The 14,854-nt window shown below is 41.5% G+C and overlaps 1 protein-coding gene across 1 annotated transcript in view; it reads right to left on the bottom strand.

Moving 5' to 3' along the window:
• The window catches only part of SLC15A1 (solute carrier family 15 member 1), a 37,174-nt gene that overhangs the window by 17,543 nt on the left and 4,777 nt on the right, over positions 1-14,854 (bottom strand). The window contains exons 2-9 of the mRNA XM_083501241.1: positions 12,085-12,113; positions 9,845-9,929; positions 9,599-9,740; positions 6,216-6,335; positions 5,299-5,398; positions 4,371-4,461; positions 2,920-3,003; positions 27-109 (exon numbers count right to left, since the gene is read on the bottom strand). Coding sequence (XP_083357367.1) covers positions 27-109; positions 2,920-3,003; positions 4,371-4,461; positions 5,299-5,398; positions 6,216-6,335; positions 9,599-9,740; positions 9,845-9,929; positions 12,085-12,113 — 734 coding nt within the window. The remainder of the gene's footprint in view (positions 1-26; positions 110-2,919; positions 3,004-4,370; positions 4,462-5,298; positions 5,399-6,215; positions 6,336-9,598; positions 9,741-9,844; positions 9,930-12,084; positions 12,114-14,854) is intronic.

Below are 14,854 nucleotides of genomic sequence, written 5' to 3' on the forward strand. Positions count from 1 at the left end.
CTAGCCATGAATTGTATATTGCTTACCGTAATACATTTAGCAACTCGAACCATTACGTTGCCTTGAGGTTGAACTTTTTTGTACATTGTGCTTCCAACTATGAACACAACTGCAGAGAAAAATAAAGAACACCAAGATTTGCTGAGGTTGTAGAAATCTGCGACAGGGCAAGACCATGCCATGCAAGGAGATCCAGGATGCATAATAATAATAATTTATTATTTATACCCCGCCCATCTGGCTGGGTTTCCCCAGCCACTGTGGGCAGCTTCCAGCAAAACACTAAAATACAATAACCTATTAAAAGCTTCCCTAAACAGGGCTGCCTTCAGATGTCTTCTAAAAGTTTGGTGGTTATTTTTCTCTTTGACATCTGGTGGGAGGGCGTTCCACAGGATGGGTGCCACTACCGAAAAGGCCCTCTGCCTGGTTCCCTGTAACTTGGCTTCTCGTAGTGAGGGAACCGCCAGAAGGCCCTTGGCGCTGGATCTCAGTGTCCGGGCAGAACGATGGAGGTGGAGACGCTCCTTCAGGTATACTGGGCCGAGGCCGTTTAGGGCTTTAAAGGACAACACCAACACTTTGAATTGTGCTCGGAAACATACTGGGAACCAGTGTAGGTCTTTCAAGACCGGTGTTATATGGTCTCGGCAGCCTCTCCCAGTCACCAGTCTAGCTGCCGCATTCTGGATTAGTTGTAGTTTCCGGGTCACCTTCAAAGGTAGCCCCACATAGAGTGCATTGCAGTAGTACAAGCGAGAGATAACTAGAGCATGCACCACTCTGGCGAGACAGTCCGCAGGCAGGTAGGGTCTCAGCCTGCGTACCAGATAGAGCTGATAAACAGCTGCCCTGGACACAGAATGTACATTACATTAAGTTTATTTGGTCCACAGGCCATAAACATCAAATACAGTGTAGGTTATCAAGAGAAACCACAGCAAGAAACAGAGAGAGGAAGAAAGTGAGGGCTGGCACTGCACACAAAAATACATGCACACAGACTGAACATGAGAGTATTACAAAACCCATACACAATCAAAAATAGTTAAATGCAAACAATTTGAACTCATCTTCCTTTTAATAATCGTGACCTAATGTTGATGGTTACAGGGAGCGGGTGGAGCCCTTTATCTTAGGGTTGGAATCTGCCATTAAAACTAATATGTAGAATTCATATCATATGAGTTTCCCAGGTGAAAATAATGTATTGAGGAAATAAAACCATAACTTATATTCCTGTGCAAATTACAATAGATGGAAAGATATGTAACAGCGTTTCGACTGTAACACTTTGACAGGGACAAATTCTCAAGTGCCAAAAGGCAGTCTGGTAAATCAAATTCTCATAACGGCTGACGAAGTCACTTTAAGATCTAGTACAGAAATCGCAGCGTTCAGAGTTTAATACTTTCACAACTTAGCTCAGGTAGGAGCTGTGGCAAAGGAGTTCCTCCTCATTGACATCTAACTCATTTCTCCACCAAAAGCTATACATAGGATGACACTGTAACTGCCCGTAAGCATCAGCAAGAGATACCATTGCAAAATACAGAGGTTTAGGTCTCCACTGGCAGCACGAAGCATCAGGCCTCGTGACTAGTATCTGGATTCAGTGGAGGTTGGTTCATTAGAGCGAATGGGACCACTAACCTCAACCTGCCTTCTTACAACTAGTCTAAGGGGTGGCACTTCTTCCAGCTCCACATGGCCCTTGCAGAATTAAGCAGAGAGGAGGATGTAGACAAAACTGTAATTAGTTGCCTCTGCTTCTTGTTGGCTGTAGCGCCACCTGCTGTTGGTCTCCCCACCTTGTACCCAACCAATACCAATAGGCACCAACCATCACTACCTGGGTTGATGAAGCAAAGAGCGAATGTGTGCCCCTGAGGATGTAGGACTGGCCACACACCCTTCTAACACCCTTCCCCCCCTTCAAATAAAGTCCTATCCTTGTCATCCTTCCACTTTCTTTACAGCTGTTTTTGTTTGCTAACTCTTTCCCCATCTCCTCTCAGTTCAACATAGCATGATATTCCTTCCCAACGACACACGTTTTCATTTTTAGCCACCCCAGTTCTTATCTCCTCTCTCCCACCCACTCCTTCGTCAACACCACATTCCTCCTACTAAGTCTGACAGCTTCCCAAACATTAATTTAAGAACAGCAGATTCCTGGCGTGCTGCTCCAGAACCTAGTGTAATGTTAGGGTTTGCTCTCTAAAAGTTACAAAAAGTTTACAGTCTACTGAGCACTGCCTCACTGGAGGAACAGCCCTCATATTACAGACTAAGGCTGCAATCTGATGAGGAAGACCTATGCAGATGGGAAGATGAGGGAGTTGCTAATCCTTTCTGTCGAGAAAGTGGTCCAGTTGCTTTTACTTTAGCTGTGGAAAAGATGTGGGAGCCTGCCAATTTCAGAGCTGGATCTAAAATAAGGCTTGCATGGATGTAGGCAACTTGCATTTCCATAGGTTATACACAGCTGATCCAGATAGGATGAAACAAGGAAGTGGGTACCAGAAAACCTATGGGTTCTATCCAGCTAAGTGCTACTCAGAATAAACCCACTGGAATGGACATAAGCCATGTCCATTAAATTCAGTGGGTCTACTCTGAGTAAATCTGATCTGATGATCAACAGAGAGATTGCATCCCATTTTTGATATTTCTATTTTAATAGTGCTACTACATTTTTTCTTTTTAAAAAACCCCTCTTTTTCAAAATTGCAGTGCAATTATATTCCTGTCATTGTCCATCCTACCCTTGCAAGCTTGCAGGTAAAAAAACGTTAAAAATCAATGAAGAAAGAGCACAATTGCTCCCTCTGGAACCCAGACTGCAACAAAATACAGCAAATGAGAGTTAAAGCAAATACGACAGGTAAGTGGAAAACGAAAAAGCATTTGACTTACACAGTGCAACAGCCATTAGTATAGCAGGAACGCCAAATGCGAGAGGGTAACATTTTTGTCTGACGTGAATTCCACATTCCACCCCTAAATCGAATAAATAAACAGTATATATTATCATGACTCTTTCCTTGAGCAGAAGCCTGTGTAGGCCACATTTTACCCATCCACCTCTGTCTGTCTGTCTATCTATCTATCTATCTATCTATCTATCTATCTATCTATCTACAGTATCTATCTATCTATCTATCTATTTTCTCACACATATTCAGAGTAACCACTATAGATATTTCTCAGGAGGAGTCTCATTTCAGATTTGTATGGGAGAGAGAAGAGATTCTCAGTGAGGTATGGAAGCATGGTCTTCAATATATATTCAGGATTACATTGAGGGCGAAAGCCCTGTATTTTATGAACATTTGGTACAATGACTTTATGTTTACAAAACCATAATGTTGATACTACTAACACTGGCAAGTTATCCTCTTTTTTCCCAGCCAAATGATTTGTACCTCTGCCATGCATAGGCCCTTTTAAATGTTGCTAATGGTGGTCTCCTTACTACACGGAGCCGTTGGTTTGGATCCAACAGGACCCTGCAGAAGTGGAACGAGATCTTCGCCCGACAAAAGAGGTGTGTCTCCATTTTATGCCTCACAAATCTCCATGCTGCACCACACACTTGCTAGGCAGTCCCTTCACCCTCCTAAAATGTCTTTTTGGGTGGTGGGGTGGAGATAAGGAATTGTAGAAAGGAAGCAGCAGTGGAATTCTGTTCATGCAGCTCAGTGAATGGGCCAGAGGCAGGGATGCTTCTAAGGATTAATCCTACCAATAACACAATGGCCTAACTCCTGCTGTGTCATCACTAAATGGCACCACTGAAACTTTTGTGTACACTTTTGCCCAGTCTCCTTGCCATCATTTCTTAAGGCTGCTCACAGACAACCTGTTTGCTGCGCAAAGTTTCTAGGGAGGTTAGACAACACGGACTATTTATTGGGAATTCACCTTGATTTGTTTTGGGGGGAGGTTAGATGACATTGTGTCAAGCAAGTTATCTCACGTTTTCCAGTGCCGTCACTTTCCTTATCGCTAAAAGTCTAAATTTGTAGGGAACTTTATACTTGCACAACCTGAATTTGGTGGTATGTGATTGAATCCCATCTGAAAATACCATATTTATGTGAATCTAATCTAGCCATCGAATCTAATGCGCACATCAGTTTTCAAAACCTTGAAACCCAAAAAGTATTATCTGGCGAATGTAAAGGTGCCATCAAATCCAATGCACACCCTAATTTTCGTGATGTAATTTGGCAAAAAAAAAGTGTAAATTACATTCAAGTAATTACGGCAGTAGCAGTCTGGACACACCCTTAGAACCCTGACCATTATGTTGGTTGGTTAATATTCTCACACACACAAACATTAATTAGAAAAGCAATTTTTACCTCTAAGAATTGGTGTGATTATAGTAGAAAGAAGGCTTCCAGCATTAATGGACAGGTAGAATATAGAGAAGAACCTATTTCTTTGTTTTTCCTGAAATACAAAGGAGAACATTAGTGTAAAATATCTTTTTGGAAGCCTATTTTTGGAAAAGCACAAAGTGCAAAGTAATTGCTAATTCAGCTAATGGTCAGAGAATAATGGCCAAGTGCTTGACTGTGTGGGCTTTAGTTTTTACAGTATATGCTCATATATGCTGGCATCTGTCTGTCTCAGGAGACAAATGTCCATCTGTACATGTTTGTGATTCTGTATGTGTGTGTGTGTATTTGTTTGTTTGCTTGCTTGTTTGTATACATACATACATACATACATACGTACATGCATACATGCATACATGCATACATGCAGGGCTGCTATTAATAAAACATGCTTTTGCAAAACCACCATGATAGATTTTAAGAAGCAAATTCTACATTTCAATTTAGTGTTGTGACTTGGGTGGATTATTATTATTTGGACAGGACAGGGTTAATGGAACCATAATGACTACAAACTGATACTCCATAATAGCCGTTGGAAGAACTGCCCACGTTTTATGTTAGGGAAATTACAGGGAACTAGGTTGGAGAAAATTTCTCATCTTCATTCCTTCTCCTCCTGCACAGCAATACTCCAGCGAGATGGAGAGGACAAGGTAGGTGTAAGTGGAAAAAACCAGCAGAAACATTTTCAGATATGAGTTTTAGATGAAACAATGAGAAGGCAAGCTCTGGAAAGTGCCTTTGCGGAGCTGCCTATCTCTGGAGATCGGATGTGGCTCAACCAGTATGTTTGTAAATAAATTACAAAACGCCAATAAGCCTTTAGTGACCTTCCTCCAAATAAAAACAAAGCCCAATTAAGTGCCTCGCCTCTGGAACTTCTTACCTGATGATCCTCAAACTGGTCTCCACCAAAGGCTGCTACACAAGGCTTGATTCCTCCAGTTCCAAAAGCGATAAGGATCAAACCAACCATAGAGAAAGCACTGCAATAGCAGAAATAGATTAATAGTTGTTGTTGTTTCACCCTTCACCATAAGGTCCCTGGGTATGCTACAACTATTTTAAATATACAAATATGCTCACAGCAAAGATTGCTCTTTTCAGAAACTGGGTTGTATGCTAGTAGGCAATCCAAATGCAAAGCAATCACATGTAACAGAGGTAAATGTGAGCATGCTGAGCTTCTCCATAAGTATACAGATGAAGAGACAGTAGATCTGGTGCCTAGCACAGAAGACTCCGTGCCTGAGCTCCTTGAGTCACGACCTAATAATGCTGACCCATATTGTTCTCTGGTTTGCTGTTGCTGATTCGTTGAACGCACCAGTTTTTCCTCCTTTTGTATGTCTCTACTCTGACAAGAGAACTTCTGCTTACCTATGGTGCCTCAAGGGGCAAAAGTTAAAGTTAGTTTTCAACTGAATCTCCATGTTGTGTATCTGGCAATAAGTTTTCAGGCATATGCAATTATTTTTCAAGCAGGTGACAGGATTATCTGACAGGATTGTGGAGATTACAAAAGTTCTACGCCAAAAACAACATGTCTCACGCAGTTTTCAAGGCACGAACAAAATATGATAATTGAAACACTTCCTCCAAAGGATAGCTGCAGTTTTACTGAGATAGCAAAATAAAGCTCCTTGGACTTTGCCATGTGATAGGAGTCATATGGTTATGCAAAGAAAGGAACAAAGGCTGCAACAGTTCAAACCACAGTAAACAGAGGATTTGTGGATACATTGAACCACTCGATTCCAATTTGCACTTACAAGGAGAGCAGAAGTAACTGCTGCAACTTACATGGGAATTGCAACGTTATCTACACGACCATCCCCGTCTTGATCCAGCAAATCATGTATGGAGCCTACCGACAAGACCGCTTGCCCAATTGTGTACACAATCGACAAGGAAACAATGGTCCTGTTATGAAGGAAGGAGACAAAAGATGTATTTTTAATGACACAATCCCTTTATCTTTCTTGAATATGCTGCATTTTGCTTAGACAACTAAAGCATGACAACAAAGAGGTGAGCATGTTGTTGTTGAACGTGAGCACTCCATGTCCGTTCAACATTTGTTTGCTGCACTACTTCCATGCTCAGTATCCTATTTTGCTCTGTATGTGAAGACAATATACCAAATATGTAAAGTACGGTGAACAATTAACCGCTCAGTCCTATCAACATCTGCTCAAAAGTAAGTCCAGTTAATTTCAATGGGGTTTAGCTCCAACTAAGGGTAATTCCACAGTTTAACGCAGGGGGTGGCCCTCCAGATGTGCTTGGACTCCAGGTCCTATCAGACCCAGTCAGCCTGCCCAATGATCAAGGATGATGGAAGTTGTAGTGCAACCATATCTGGAGGGCACTAGGGTCCTGCTCCTGCTTTATGGTTTCACTAAGGACAGCAGCAACGTATGTGTAGCAACTGTGTTTGCTATACAAATTGTAATAATCATGCCTATGCATATCCCTGGGACTCAAAATTTCTATGCACCCAGAGCAGTAGGCCTCTGTGCAAAACCCGCTTCCTGCTTTCAGATTGGATTTGCTGCATTGCAATTTTCTTCAGTTAAAAGAAAAACATCTAGGGATTTACTAAGCAATCATACTTAGCAGAAGGTAGGAAAAGTACTATCATATAGCTAGCTCAAAAAGAAAATGCAAAACACAGCATTCAGGAAGATAAACTTCTTTTCTCAGGAAAATATTTCAGGAAGATTGGAATGTGCCTTATGGTCCATCTAGCTTTGTGTTGACTTGACAACACCGACTGACATCGCCTCTCCAGGTTTTCCTAGTCTTTCCTGGAGAAGCAGAGAACTTAACCTGGGACCTTCTGCATGCAATGTGTTCTACCACTGAGCTACAGCCCTTTTCCTGACCAAGGTGAGTCATCATGTTGGAAAAAGGGATAGAAAAATGTGCTGATTATTATTTGTAGGTTATTCAATGCTACAGTAATGACAGCATGACCTACCACGTATTGCATCTTACGTAATTGGCGCTGTCCAATTTTTACATGCAACAGGTATCACCCATGGCATCTACTCTCTCCCACAAAACTGGAACGCCCAGTCTAACTGAGTAGAGAGGAACTTCAAGACACGCTCCTACTCACACAGGGTAAAACCGAGCAGGGACTGGCAACATGAGACCTGAACATTTCTTAATTGTTGTGGTCATCCTGCCTGATACTCATTATAATAGTTAACAAGCTCTTGTACACATCCTCTCTCCGATACAATTGTTTGGCAATCTACACTTCAGTTTCTATTTGTATAAGATACATAGATATAGATAGATGATAGATAGCACTTTTTAAAAATAAACTAAGCTAATACATTTTATAAGTAAAACAAAAGGATGATGACACATCCCAAATGCACAAAACCAAGAATGATACATGTCTGAGTTGCAAGCTGAAATGTGGAACTTATAAAAAGGTTTTACAAATACTATTAACTACTAGGTAACTAGTCTCATAAGTCTTCAAAGCTTACATAATTTCATTTCCATGTAGGAAAGAAAAGAAAACAAAGCTTACCTTTTTTTAAAAATACACATTGGCCTAGTTTACATGCCATGCTAATCCAAACTATGCATGCAGCCTTCAGGACTCAAGGTTTCAGCCACCTTACTGCTTCTCGGTCATTCTGCCAAACTAAGCCATGGTTTGGCGCGTTGTCTGAATCTAGGCTTGTGGTTTAGGTGCCCTGGATAAACCACAAGCCATCAACCATAAGACCAACCCTAGTTAAAAGAACTCATAGCTAGTCTGGTTTCAGACAACACACTAAGGTTACATATACACATTCATTATCGAATCAATGGAGATGGAGCACTTGGGGGTTCTTTTCTATGCAGTACAAATGCAATCTAAACTCCATTGCATATTTTTGCCCATGAAAAGTGCATCTTGAGAAACTGGTTTCATTCTGAAAATACAAGCTCATAGCAGATTGCATCTACACTGCCCCAGTGTGTCCTTTTGAAAACAGATATATGCAGCGTCGGCATATACTAAGATCACAACCCCCATGTCCTGCATCATTCACTTGGGGAACAGAGGAAAAAACATGGATAACCTAATCAAGGGGAGGGTTTTCAAACTGTGTATTGAGTAATCACACCAACCCTTGTGAATGGCAGGTTCTAGAATCGACCTACATTAAAAGCAACATGTTGAGGACAAACATGAATGATTTAAAGTCTGAGGAAAGCTACATTTTTGTGCTGGAAATTGATTACTGTGTATGCAGCCTGTTAAGCCATGGCTTCGCTCAGTGCAGCAGCAAAACATCCAGGAAAAAGTAAAAGCAGCTGCCATCTCCTCTATGGAAGCCTGCATATCTGCACATCTACATGACAGCTTAGAATGATGTGCCCAGGCCAATGCCTACATCTTTATAGAAGCAAAACAGACAGAAATTCAATCTCATTGTCTTCAACCCAAGGAGAGGTAGATTTGGTGGATTTCTGCCTGCCTTGCTGTTGTCATTAGCGCACAGCATCTGCCTGGAGGTTAACAGGGAGAAGTAGAAGCTCTGCTTCATCTTAGTATTAGACCAAAGCTTTTATTAGCTCCACAAAAGCTCCTTTCCCCATCTTTCAGACATGTGTGTATATGTAAAAAGGTAAAAAGGTAAAGGACTGCTGGACGGTTAAGTCCAGTCAAAGGCGACTATAGGGTGCGGAGCTCATGTCACTTTTCAGGCCGAGGGAGCTGGCGTTTGTCTACAGCTAGCTTTCCGGGTCATGTGACCAGCATGACTAAACTGCTTCTCATACAAAGGGACACCATGACGGAAGCCAGGGAGCACAGAAACGCCGTTTACCTTCCCACCACAGTGGTACCTATTTATCTACTTGCCCCAACATGCTTTCGAACTGCTAGGTTGGCAGAAGCTGGGACATAACAACAGGAGCTCACCCTGTCACACAGATTCGAACTGCTGACACCAGAAAGCTGGTGGGACCCCAGCTACTCACTCCATTAATTTGCCTACAGGCATCTATACATATAAATTAATATGTGTACATTTTATATAAAACAATGTCACAGGCCTCTGTGCCCAGAGTTCTTTTAAGTAATGCCCCTTCGAATGAAACAGCTTGACGCTCTTCACGCAATTCAGATGCATCTTCCGCAGAATTATTCTGGTATTCTAAATTGCACTCACTTGAACTTTCCCAGCCAGGAATCAGCTACAAGCGCTCCAAGGATAGGTGTGAGGTAGCAGAGGGCAACAAATGTGTGGTAAATGGCTGTCGCAAGATTGTCGTTCCAGTTGAGAAAATACTTGAAGTAGAGCACAAGCACAGCTATGGAAAGAAAACGAGGAGAGTAATTAGGGAAAGGAGGGAGGGGAGAAAGCGCTCAGTCACTATATCCACAAGAATCCAGCAGAAGTAAAGGCAAAAATCACCTCGCATTCCATAGTAGGAGAATCTTTCGCAGAATTCATTGATGACTATGAAGAAGATGCTGAGCGGGTAGCCAAAGCAACCGGGCTGATGGAACAGAAAATCAAAAGAAGATTAGCCTCAATAATTAGGACATTCTATGGGAGAGGTGGATGACTGAAATACATAATATCACAGCGGAACAACATAACAGAAACAGATTTGGCTGGAGAGCAAACAAGAACAAGAACAACACAACCCACACCTATTTCTGCAACAAACAGAAAATATGGATTCTTTCACTCACACACTTCTTAGGCCTTGTTCTCTTTGGAGAGCAGAGTCCAAGTTTGAGTGGACCCACCTAAGTGGACCTCCTCCAGGTGACCTTGGGTCAGCATCAGGTCGCTGAGTCCAAGAGCAGCCATGTTAATTTCCCACATTGTAGCCCATTGTGGGAAATGAAGATGGCAGCCCCCAGACCCAGATAATCTTCTAAAGGGGAACACAGGGGGTGGGGAGAGCGGCAGGCATCAGCCCATTGGCTGCTGCCCAGAGATGTAGGGCTGATGTCAGGCATTCTGGATAAACTAATGATTGAGGCTACAATCAAACCCATTGATTAAGTATACTAAGGCCTTTTAAAAATTATTTCAATAGGCCTGAACGTGTCCAACTCAGAGCTAGATTGTGCTAAGAGAATGTACTTTTTGCTGGAATCTGTGGGCAAGTATTTTGCTTGTTGGAAAAATAATGCAATTCCTCCCTTGACAGCCCCGGTAATTGTTTTGTGTTGGTTTTTTTTTTTTTTTAAAAAAAAGATCAGCTACAGAATACTAATTGATGGAAAAATATAAGACAATTTTTCTACCTATAAAATACTGTGACTGCTTTTTTAAAATTAAATATTTAAATGCCACATTGTGTAAACAACTGGAGGATCCCCTGTTTTGCCACACCCATAATTTTCATGATACTTTCTAAGGCCACGTGCCAATGTACGTGTTAGGCTTTGCATGGGTAAGCCTGGGCCAGACATGAAACATCAAAGCAGTTACAAGCTTGCATCAATACAATCATGTTTCCAGAAATTCTGGTACATCAGACAATGATTGCATTGCTTAAACATTAACTGATAAGATGAACAGGTAATGGCTGTCAGGAATTGTCAGAGCGTCCTTCCTCATCCATTAACATGAAAAACGTGTGGGCAGGGCCCAGAAAATGATGTGAAAGTGAGAGGTGCAGTTTCACCCCTGGAGCAAGGCTGGCCTAGAGGCCTAGGGAGCAGCTGGATGGGAAACAAACTACCTACACATGCTGCTCCGAACTTCATAGGAAAAGATTGTGACATGCTCATCTAAGAAATACAGTCTAGATTTGTGGTTGCTGCTCTGTTTGTATGGTTCTAAGTAGCCTTTTCCATTCATTTCCTACCCTCCAGAGCAGGAGAAAACAAGCTTGCTCCATCTTCCATGTGGCAGCCCTTGAGATGCTGGAAGATGGCTATCATATCTCCTCTCAGTCTCCTTTTTTCCAGGTTAAACATACTGAAATATACCAGGAGTCGAGAGTGGATTTTATGCTCTTTATTCAGCTTATAGTGGTGAGGAGGAATGGAAGTTCCCCCACAATATCTGCTTTATATACATTATTTACACAATGGGCTGCACATGATTGGCTAATTCCGGGATTCTCCTGTAGGCCAATCAGGTTGTGGATTCACTTCTACCTGGAGCTGGATTGGGTGGCTCCTGCGGACCAATCATACTGCTGCATTGTTCTAGGACCAATCAGGCTGCTGCATTTTGGATCCTATTGTTCTAGGACCAATCAGACTGCTGTATTTTGGATCCTATTCAACTCAGTACATAACACATACCCAGGTCATTCAACCTTTCCTTATTCCATTAAGGTTTTTTAAGATGTGTTCTATTGCTTCTAGGAGAGCATTATGCTTAAATGTCAGCAAATGTTTAATTGAAGAGAACTGCAGATATGTGGAGCAATCACCAAGAACAGCATCTTATCTGTGCTTGCCACTCACTCTTGCAGTACTGGAGACATGAGCAAGGAGCTTTATAAATCATATTAGTAGCAATGGGAAATAGTGATGGAAGCAGTTGATTTAAAAAAAAAAGAATCTAAGTTACTTAAGACTTTCTAGACGTGTTCTAGGCAAAATTCAAGTGTACTCGCAACACATGCACATACACAACCCACCCAAACTAAAGCTGCCAAATTGTGCAGCACAAGCACTTACCGAACGGCTTCGAGGTCCTGTATTTTTCTCTGCAATGAGACAGGGGTGAGGGGAATGGTGGAGAAAAAGCAATAAGTAGCCTGAATAAATTTAATAGTAGAATGAACACACATTATTTTAATTTACTGTTGAGGAAATTGGATTTAAGCCACATTTTTGTATAGAGACATAAGGACCAAATATGAAATTAAGGGCCTATGAAATGCATGAAGTATAATAAATGCCATCTAGCCACAGTTTCCATATGATAGGATAAAGGTAAAGGTAAAGGGACCCCTGACCATTAGGTCCAGTCGTGGCCGACTCTGGGGTTGCGGTGCTCATCGCTTTATTGGCCGAGGGAGCCGGTGTACAGCTTCCGGGTCATGTGGCCAGCATGACTAAGCCACTTCTGGCGAACCAGAGCAGCGCACAGAAACGCCGTTTACCTTCCGGCCAGAGAGGTACCTATTTATCTACTTGCACTTTGATGTGCTTTCGAACTGCTAGGTTCGCAGAAGCAGGGGCCGAGAAATGGGAGCTCACCCCGTCGCGGGGATTCGAACCGCCAACCTTCTGATTGGCAAGCTCTAGGCTCTGTGGTTTAACCCACAGCGCCACCCGCATCCCATATGATAGGATAAAAAGGTGTAAAAGATTAAAAGATGTAGAGGTCTATTATAAGTAGATTCGCTCATAATTCGCACATTAATCTTGTAAAATATGTGGAGCGCACAGCAGATTCATGTGTAGTATTCCTACACAGCAGAAATAGCACACACACTTTTGAATGTGATCCACCACTGATCAGCTCTAAGTAATCTTCTCTATCTCTCCCTTCAACCAACTCACTGTGGTTTCCACATTTACTCACTATTATAAAGATATAGCAGGCAGGCATGATCAAGAGCTCAAAATCTCTTTGCCTTAAAAAATGTTCAAGTATTTATGCCAAGCTCATATTCCAATATTTATTAAGAGGTATAAGCACATACATACAAAATTCTTAACCAAGACTGAATTCCCACCGTTTAATTTTGTACGTAACCAAATATCAGCCTTGTGAATTTACCAATTTGCTTGAGACTCACCCCCCTGCAACTCCACTCCAATATCTGAAATGGTGCCCAGTAGAATCTACTGGGGTTGTCAATAAAAGATATCCCATTTTTAAACAGGATTTACAGAGACTGGAGAACAGATGTGATTGGTCTTCCTGACCTGCTAATGCAATGTAAGTAGTCATCATATGTGCAATGCTCTCTGCTTTCATTCCAACTGCAGTGCTCCCACCCTTCCCTATTTTCATTAAACCTTTAATTTGTTTGTTTATATTAGGGATTTCAATTTTAAAGAAGAGATAGTTGATCAGCGTTGTTGATGTTGTTGTTTCTGATTTTGGGCTACCTTCCCAGGTTGATGAGTCCCATCTGCCCCTCGCTTCCCTTCTTGACTGTTGGACCCACTATTGGTCTCATCTGCTTAGTCCACCAGGGGATGGGAAATAAAGGTGTTTTGACATAATAAAATTTAATTAAAATTTAAATTAAATTAAAAGAAGATGGTTGTGTGGACACTCAGCACACCGATTATGATGCACTTTTCACATTTAATGTGTGATACTTGGAATGAAATAGTCAAATTTGGTTGCCCTAAGCACTTTTTCAATTCTGGAATTTTAAAGCTACATTTTTATTCCATTTTTATTTTTATTCCAAACTTGCCCTTCCAGGAGTGGTCTGCTCCAAGGAATGGTCTCCCCTTTTTATCCTTGCTGCTTCAGAGATATGCACAATTAATTATATAGCCTTGTACGGGACACTGTGCAGTTTCTTATCATTGCTATCTCTTGCCATGCATTGGCCCTAATCCAACTAATGGTAGCAGTTATAATTAAGTACCACTGGAATCAAACAATGGGTTTTCATTAGTTAGTGGTGATGAATTTGCCCCTAGTATTCCAATGTCTTAAGTACAGGTAATATGTACCTGTGACAGAATGACTTCTTTGCTTCCGGAAAGTGAGACCCCTAAAGCAGGGTAGCGAATCTGTGGCACTCCAGATGGCATTAGGCTCCAATACTAATTGGGGATAATGGGAGTTATAGTCCAACATCTGAAAAGAAGTTTTTCAACTTCCGGCTAAGTTTGCCCATTGTAAATATCATGGGAATAAAGAAATTAAAGTATATGTCACCTCGGGCTTTTAAAAGTTTGCATGACTAATGTCAGCACTTATTGTGCTACTATGTACCCAGCTTCATTATCTTGAAGATAAGACTCTAGAACAAGAAGGATTTGTACTTTAGCATCCTGATTTGTGAAATAAGCATATTTCTATCACAGCTATATTCTTGGCCATAAGGGAAAGCTATTGCAGCTATTAACATGTGGTCCAGAGTTCATAAACAACTGGCAGTACTGTTAGCTAATCTTCAGACATAACACAGAAGAAGAAAAAATGAAAAAATACTTGGTGGGACTAAGGACCTACTCAGACTTCCACTCCATTGTGCCCATTGGAAAAACTGCTATTCTGTTTCCATCTCATTTGGTCCATGATGAGGTAGTTCTGTACATCCCTTCATAGATGCAAGAACCAGCTTTTGCACGAATTTGCAAAAACTGATAAAAACAAACAGCTGGAACGCACCTGAGTGATAATGCAAAACTGATGGTGCTTAATCACTCCTGAGCATCCTATCAGGCAAATTCTGATTTTCAGATAATGGGACCTAAATGCACAATAAATGTTTCAAGCACACAATCACCTCTTCTACTTAAAACAACA

This window comes from Podarcis liolepis (genome assembly GCF_965112155.1).
Source record: "Podarcis liolepis genome assembly, chromosome: 4".
NCBI lineage: Eukaryota > Metazoa > Chordata > Lepidosauria > Squamata > Lacertidae > Podarcis > Podarcis liolepis.